At 63.9% G+C, this 8,223-nt stretch overlaps 1 protein-coding gene across 1 annotated transcript; it reads left to right on the top strand.

The window, feature by feature from the left end:
- The first annotated feature begins 2,422 nt into the window (after positions 1-2,422).
- Positions 2,423-3,974, top strand: LBX1 (ladybird homeobox 1). The gene is made up of 2 exons (XM_042909231.1): positions 2,423-2,747; positions 3,454-3,974. The coding sequence occupies exons 1-2, from the start codon at positions 2,423-2,425 to the stop codon at positions 3,972-3,974; spliced, it is 846 nt and encodes a 281-aa protein (XP_042765165.1).
- Positions 3,975-8,223: the final 4,249 nt, after the last annotated feature.

Genomic DNA, 8,223 nt, shown 5'->3' with positions numbered 1-8,223 from the left:
CAGGGCAGGCACTGGGGTCCCAAACAGGAATCTTTCCTCCCTACACTCTCTCTTTTACTCTGGGGAGCTGCAAGCGTGTTCTAAACAAATAACTAAATGGGCGATAAACCAATCTCTGATGTGCAGAGACCCCCATGCCGGAGGCATCCAGGGAGAGAAACTGCCCCCTGCCCCACAGCCCAGCTTGGCTCACTTCCTCTCTGGGGCAGTATGGAAGGAGGTCCAAGAAGTCTAGAAGGTCCTATTCTTCCCATCCTAACCTCTAGGCTGGCCCACAGTCCTCTGCACTGGCCTCTCTGGGCCCTTCTCTTGACTAAGCAGGGCTGCCTGACCACACCGTCTGCCCAGGAGTTTACAAACAAAGCCAGGAAAAGGGTTGAGGCTGTATGTGGGGAGAGAAACAGCTCCCTTGGCTCTAACCCCTCCTTGCTCCCCTCCTTTCTTCAGGGGCAGACATGGAAAATTTAGGTGGTGGGGCCAACGGCCCCATACAAATCAGAGGAGAGAAGCCAGAGCAAAAAGAGCCCGGGGGGGTACAGCCCCTTTGGGTGCCTTTGGGGAATGAAAGACATAGGGTTCCAACGTGCCTAAGTACCCACAGGTTTACACAAATACACCACATTTCTAACCCCACGCAAATGTACATATTCAAACGTAAACACATTCAAATACCGCTGTGCACAAATGCTCGCCTGATATACACAGAGTCCGGCCGGCCGGCCGTAGGGTTCCCAGCCCCCAGTCTGACTCGAACCCGGCTTCCCTGCGGGTTCCTGGGAGCGCAGTCCCAGCCGTGGCCCGGCCCCCTCCGGGCCCCCGCCCCGCATCCGGAACAGCTGGAGTCGGGTGGTGTACTCCAGCCCGGCACTGGGCTGGGCGGGGCCGGCAGCGGGGCCCCGGCCGGGGCCTGGGCAGAGCGCAGCGGGGAGGCCCCGAGCCGGCCCCGTTAGCCCAGGCAACCCGCCCGGCTGCCCGGTCGGGCGCCGGTCACCGGGCGGGCCGTGGCCCCAGTCGACCGGAAGAGCCACAGCCCGAGGAAAGAGTGTGCAAGATTGCAAGAAGAGGTAAGGCTGTTGCTACTGCCTCGGGCCGGGGAAGAGGTGCCTGCAGCCACCAACAACTCACCCGTCAGCTCTCGGCTGGTGAAGACTGAGTCCTCTGACTGGCCCCCTCCCCCAACCCCTGGGGTCCTCCAGCCCTGTCCCGTGTCGTCTCATCCAGGGCTGCAGTACCCTCACGAACCTCCCGCGGGCCATCCTCGGAAGCTGCAGATTCCCTCTCCCCAGGCGCATGGCCCAAGGCCGGGGGTGACAGACAAGAGGGTCGAGGGGTAGGGACGCTGGGTCCTTGGTATCAGCTCGGCAAAGTCCTCGCTGGGCGGTGGCGGGGCCCATCCCGGCTCCTGGTCTTACCTGGCCCGCGTAGCGGCCACGTCCCTCTCCGGCTGGGCTCACGCCGCCCTTCTCGGGCGCCAAATCCCGGGTCGGAGAGCCTGAGACCTCCGGGCCAGCGCTGCCATCGCAGCCAGACCGGCGGGAGGCGGGTGCGCCGGGAGCGAGGCTCGCAGTTTGGGGTGGGGGCGGCGGCTTTTGAGTCGCCCGAGGTTCGGGTGCAATAAAGGCGCGGCTAATGTAATTTACAAACAGCTCGGGCCGAGCGCGGCGCGGCGCCCGGACTGACAGGCGCATTAGGCAGGCTAATTCCAGCCGGCTCCTCCTACCCCCGGCCCGCTAATTAATGAGCTTCCCAACTTAGAGCCGCCTGCATTGGACAGACAGAGAGTGAAAGAGAGGGCGAGGGAGAGGGAGAGAAGAAGAGAGACGGGGGGGAGCAGAGAAAAGAGAAGAGAGAGAGAGAGAGGGAGGGAGAGAGAGAGAACAGAGAGAAAGAAGAGAAAGGAGAAAGGGAGAAAGGAAAGAGAAATAGAGAAGTGCCGCTGCAGATAATTGATTACTCCTCGATCAAGGCTAACTTGTTAGCAATAGTCAATTGCCCCATCTCTCCGCCTCCCCTCGCAGTACGGGATCGGCGCCCTCGCCTCGGCTTTTCCAACTGCCGCCGCCAGGACCCGGGGCCAGGAGCCGCCGCGGAGCCACCTGACACCTTTAAATAGCACCGGGGCTGGCGAAACTGGAGCCCCGCGCGGCGCGCCCCGGCTCGGGCCGCGGATTGCTGGAAGCCCCGGCGGCGGCGGCGCCCGCGTCAGCGCCCTCCTCCCGGGGCCCCGTGCGGCTCTGCTCGCCTCTGCCGCTGCGCTAATCGGCCCCGCGCCTGGCCCCGCGCCTGGTCCCGCGCCTGGCCCGGCGCGGCCTCCTTCCCGCCCGCCGCTGCCGCCCACCCGCGCCGCCCGGCGCCCGAGCTGCCCGCGGGCTGGGTCCCCGCGGCCCGAGCCGCCCCGGCCGGGCCCCCAAACGAGGCCGAGATGACTTCCAAGGAGGACGGCAAGGCGGCGCCGGGGGAAGAGCGGCGGCGCAGCCCGCTGGATCACCTGCCGCCGCCCGCCAACTCCAACAAGCCGCTGACTCCGTTCAGCATCGAGGACATCCTCAACAAGCCGTCTGTGCGGAGAAGTTACTCGCTGTGCGGGGCGGCGCACCTGCTGGCGGCGGCGGACAAGCACGCGCCGGGCGGCTTGCCCCTGGCGGGCCGCGCGCTGCTCTCGCAGACCTCGCCGCTGTGCGCGCTGGAGGAGCTCGCCAGCAAGACCTTTAAGGGGCTGGAGGTCAGCGTCCTGCAGGCAGCTGAAGGTAGGCGCCGCCGCTGGGTTCCCTTGCGCCCACAACCCCACGCTCGGCTCCCTGTGCCCCACTCTTTGTGCCCTGTGCCTCTGCCCGCCTCCTCCTGCGCCTGCCGTCAGGGCCCTCCAGCCCAAGCCGCTGCCGCTGGGAGTGGAAAGGAGTGGGACAGGACCCAAACCCAATTTCCTAGGGGCCTCTGGATAGGCCAGAGTCGAGTGACCCAGGAGGGGTGGCGGGAACCCAAGATCTCTCCGCAGTTTGCCTGCTCTGCTTGGCTCCCTCCAGTTCCCGGTGGCCTGGGTGCTCCTTGCCCTGTTCCTGGGTTGGGGAATGGAGAACCTCTCAGCTAGGACCTTTCGGGTAGGGATAGAGTCATAGAGTCCGGCGGTTGGGAAGAGGTGTAAACCAACATTCACACCGCAGTCAGGGCGACCCTGACTGGCTCCGTTGTGCTCTAGCGACCTCGGATCTTTCAAATCAACTCTTAGGTGGGGAGCAGGGACTGAAACAATTTTTTCCTAGAGACTTCCGGTAGACAAGAGTCGGGGGGAAGGAGGTTTGCCAGAGAGGAGGCTCCCTAGTCCAGGAGGCCGAATCAAATCCGAGAAGGGAAGTGCAGCAGACTTCAGGCCGATAAGGCCTGGGTGGGGTGAGCGGGAGCCGGGGTGTGGTCTCCTCTCTCCTGGTGCAAGCCTATATTATGGTTTCCTCGCAGGCCGCGACGGGATGACCATCTTTGGGCAGCGACAGACCCCTAAGAAGCGGCGAAAGTCTCGAACAGCCTTCACCAACCACCAGATCTACGAGTTGGAGAAGCGTTTCCTCTACCAGAAGTACCTGTCCCCCGCCGATCGCGACCAAATCGCGCAGCAGCTGGGCCTCACCAACGCTCAGGTCATCACCTGGTTCCAGAATCGGCGCGCCAAGCTCAAGCGGGACCTGGAGGAGATGAAGGCCGACGTGGAGTCCGCCAAGAAACTGGGCCCCAGCGGGCAGATGGACATCGTGGCGCTGGCCGAACTCGAGCAGAACTCGGAGGCCGCGGGCGGCGGTGGCGGCGGCTGCGGCAGGGCCAAGTCTAGGCCTGGCTCTCCGGCGCTCCCTCCAGGCGCCCCGCAGGCCCCGGGCGCCGGGCCCCTGCAGCTCTCGCCCGCCTCCCCGCTCACGGACCAGCCGGCCAGCAGCCAGGACTGCTCAGAGGACGAGGAAGACGAAGAGATCGACGTGGACGATTGAGCGGCGCCCGGGATCTTCCATCGCGCCGGGCCCCTAACGCCCGTCTGCCCGCCGCCTCCCGGACCGCCGAGGGGAGCTGGGACCTCCTCTGCAACTCCGGCCTTCTTCCCTGTCTCCGGCCCGGACTCAGCTCCCGGCAGCCGCCTCCTCCCTCTCGAAGCAATAAACCCGGGCTGGCCGGCCGGGCCGGCCGCCGCGCGCGGCCTCCGCCGCCCCGGGAGCCCTTGCCGTGCAATTCTGTATGGCTCCTGTATAAATATTTAAACCTATATAGCGGGTTCTTCCCACCTCAGCCTGACTTTTTTTTTTCTTTCTTTCTTTCTTTTATTTTTTAAAATCTCGGAGATTTCCATGTTTTCAAAGCTCTCAGGCTGCCGGGTTTGCTGAGGGCGAGGCAGTATCGAGGGTAACGAACACTGAAGCCCGCGGTCCGGAGGAGGGGGCGCGCCCCGACTGTTTTGATTTTTCTCTGCATGTGGCGAATGCACTGGCCCTCTTCCTCCTCGCCTCCCTAGGCCTATTGCAGTTGACTTCTTTTATTTCCATCTGCCCCTTTTCCCCGCGTGGGAAGGGGCTGAGGGGGACAGCCGGGTTCTGACTTGCAAGTTTCAAATCGATCTCTTCTCTCCCTCCACCCCCGTCCCCAGAAGTCTGTTTTCGATGCCGGTTTCTGCCTCCCAATGTCCACTAACGCTATTTTTAAGATTCCTCCTTACCCTCTCTCGGTTTCCTTGGATTGACTGCTGGGGTCCGGGTCTTAGGGACAAAGCAGGGGGAAATCCAACCGATCAACCAACTAAAACAGAACCCAAAGCCCTAGAATTATTTTTTACTCTTTCTAGAATTTTTTTGCATGTGACAGAGACTAAGAGGAGGCCAACCTAAGCCCTCACCCCACCTCCTCCGCAGCTCTGGGTCTGTCTTGCAGGTCTCCAACGCCCCGCTCCTAGCTCCACTTGGCCAGACAAGGGTGACTCGATGAGGGTGGGTCCTGCGTGCCCCTTCCCTGCTCCTGCCCTCTCCTCTCCGGACTGTACCCAAGGCCTCTTTCTCCGATAAATAAAGTCTTTGCCATTTTACTAGAACCGGCGGTGACCGTGTCTGAATGAGTGGGCCCTATTCAGGGAAGCCGCGGCAGGCTCCGTGTCTCGCCGCTGCTCGTTGCCGGCTGCCCAGGCCTTGGAGCTTTGGAGGAGTTTCAGGGCAGGCGCGAGAATAAGGGGCCAGGGGAAAGCAGGAGGCGAAGGCGCCTCTTGCCCGCAAACACGCGACAACTACCAAATTGGGGGTGGGGGCGAGGGAAGCGGGCTTCGCCAGGTCCGGGTTAAAAGTGAGGCATGCGTTGCTGGGGGAAAGTGCGTACACTGGGGGCGCCACGGATGGAAAATTAATTTCTGGGGGGTAAAGGGTGGGTGGGTGGGGGGGACTTGCCCTGCGGTTCGTGCATCCCACCCCCACCCCAGGGCATTCTTCCCGCGCTCTGCGGGACGCGGGCTAAGCGTCCGGTGTACTGCAGGTAGAGCTTAGTCGGCAGCAGGGTGCAGCCGGAGGGCTCCAAGTTTGGGTTCCGCCGCCGGAAGGCCTTACCCTTGCGGGAGGGAGGAAAATGAGGCCGAAGGCACCAAGGGCAAGCTGAATTGCGCACACGGGCACAGGGAGATGTGAGCCCGAAGCGTCTGAGAGTTGGGGTGAATTTCTGGTAACATTCACAGATTCTGGGCCCCCCAACTTGGCTGGGGGCAGAGACATCAATCTCCCCAGGACTCTCTGGGGTCCCCGCGCCCCGAGGGCGGCTTGGGCAGGGACGCAGGCGGCTTTCACTTTTCCGGACAGAGCGGGTTTCTCTCTGGGCTTTTGTTGTCGCCGGGCTGGCGAGTGGCCGCTGTCACCAAAGGAGGGTCCCGCCTCCGGGCCGCGCGGCTCTCTTTCTCCGCAAAATTGATGTGAGAAATGCGCATCTGGTCTCGGGCAGGCGATGGGGCCCCGGGGCCTGAGTCGGGAACGTGCGTGTCCAGGAGGAAACTAAGACAGGGAGACACAGAAACAGGAGCACAGAAAGCCACTCCAAAAGCAGAGATAGAAAGTGGAGAGCCACAGAGAAGGCGGGTGGGGAGGGGGGGGGAGGAGGAAGAGAAAGAGGAAAAGCTTCCCACAGAGACAGAGACGGAGAGACGGAGACGGAGAAAAGGGAATGGGAAGGGAATATGGAAGGGAGAGAAGAGAGCGGAGAGAACGAAAGAAGGAAAGAGGCGGCGGGGCAGCCAGGCGGGCGTGCGGCCGGTTCCTCCCGGGCGACATAAATCGCCCTCTCTCAGGATGGATGGGTCTGTAATTCGGAGCGCGGACCATGAAGGCCGGGACGAATGGACCCGGGCGGCCGCTGACAGGCGACAATAGCCGGGCCCAGCCCCCCGCGGCTCCGGGTGCGGGCGCGGCCGCGGCCCTCCGCAGCCCAGAGCGCGCCGGCGCTGGCGACCATATGGTTTTTGAATTTTCTTCACAATTTGTAGACAATTTGATGGATTAGGTCCCCGCGCGCGCCTCCCCGGCACAAAGGCGGCGCGGGGACCGCGGCGCGGCGGTCACCCGGGCATCTGCGCCCGCCGCGCGCACCCCCGCCCCCGCCCGGCCCCCGCCCCGCGCCCGGAGCCCGGGGCCGCCCGCCCAACACGCCCATGAATCCCAATGAAGCGGCCCTGGCACCTCAGGCCGCTGGCTGCTTCGCGGCCCCGGGCCCGGCCCCGCTGGGTCCCTCCGGGCTGGGGGCGGCGGCCCCAGGGCTGAGCCCACCCGAGCTGCGGCGCCCGCGGGGCGCGCAGCTAAGCAGGCGCATCGGGGCTGAGGAGAAACGGGGCCATTTATCCGCCCGTCTAGTTAAAGCGGGTTATTTGTTTGCTTCTCCGGCCTCCCCTCCCCTCCCCTCCCCCTTCCCTCCTCCCCCCTCCTTCCCCTTCTGCCTTTTATTCTTTTGTCTCTAAATGGATTTAATGAGCCTGAAAAACATGACAATTGAATATAACCAAGAAATAAAAAATAACGAGGGAGGAAGGAAGGAGGAAAAGAAAGAGGGAAAGAAGGAAGGGGAAGGATTAATAAAATAAAGGGGAAAATCCTTTCCATTCAGCAAATGCTTATTGTGCGTCTTTTCTGCGCCAGGCCCGCGCTGGGAGCTGGGGAAATGGAAACGAATCGGATCCAGTCCCTGCCCTCAAGGAGCTCCCAGTCTAGCGGACTGGACCCGTCGCACCCCCCTGGCGCCATCAGGAGGGCTGGGCCGAGGGGCAGGGAAGTGCCATTTGCAGAACTCCGGCTCCGGGGGCTCGGGGTGGTGGGGGCTTCTCGGAGGAGGTGGCACTGGACCCAGGCCTTGAAAGATGAGAAGGAATTCGTTGTTTCTATAGGTCAGAAAGAAGGGCGGGCGAAGGAAGGGCCGGACGGTCGTCGGAGGGAAGCGGAGAGAGACACTGGAGCCCTGGGCTGAGCCTTGCCGAGGAGGCCTGGGGAGAGAGCGCGCCGCGCGTTGGGTCCCGCACCAATTTGGGGAGTGAATTCAAGCCCCCCATCAGACTCCTCGGCTCTGCTGGATGCGAAGCCTCCGCGGGACTGCCAGGGGGCTTCCGGGGCCGTTTTTGGCCAGACTCCGGACGCCGGAGCACCGCGGCCTGCTGTGGTTTCCCGGCCCCCTCTCTCAGGGAGGCAGAGGCCGTGGGCAGGGGCTGAGGGGTCGACCGTAGGCGGGAGCGAAGGGCTGGGGGTCAGGGAGGCCTAGGCTCCGACCCACTGTCTCCTCAGCTCTCCTGGCTCTGACGGGAGCGCTCGGGTGGCCCTGGCCGCGCTTCGGGAGCTCCCGCGGGGACCTGCGATGTGAGAGGGCCTCGAATCCCAGCGCGACCCTGGGCCTTTTACCGGCCGCCGGCCTGGCCTGCCTCGGGGGCGGCCGCTGTGCTGTGTGCACGGGCTGCGTGCGCTCCGAGGGCGCGGGCCGCGCGCGTTCCGTGGCATTCCCCGCGTGTGAGTGTACGTGCGAGTGTGGTGCAATGGCCGGAGGGGCTCGGGGCCCTGCGCCCATTCTCGGGGCGAGACTCGTTAAGGCTCGGGACCCTCTGTGCCGCCCGCCTGTAGCCAGAGGTCCTTGACCGCCTGGGGCCGTGACAAGCAGGTTCCCCGAGGACCCTGGCCTCTCTGCAGACCCACTTTCGGTTCCCGGCCGCGCAGGGGAAGCGGCCTGGCTCTGCCTCTTCCTTCCCTA

This window comes from Panthera leo, chromosome D2 (genome assembly GCF_018350215.1).
Source record: "Panthera leo isolate Ple1 chromosome D2, P.leo_Ple1_pat1.1, whole genome shotgun sequence".
Classification (NCBI taxonomy): Eukaryota; Metazoa; Chordata; class Mammalia; order Carnivora; family Felidae; genus Panthera; species Panthera leo.
This window is presented reverse-complemented; position numbering and strand designations above follow the sequence as displayed.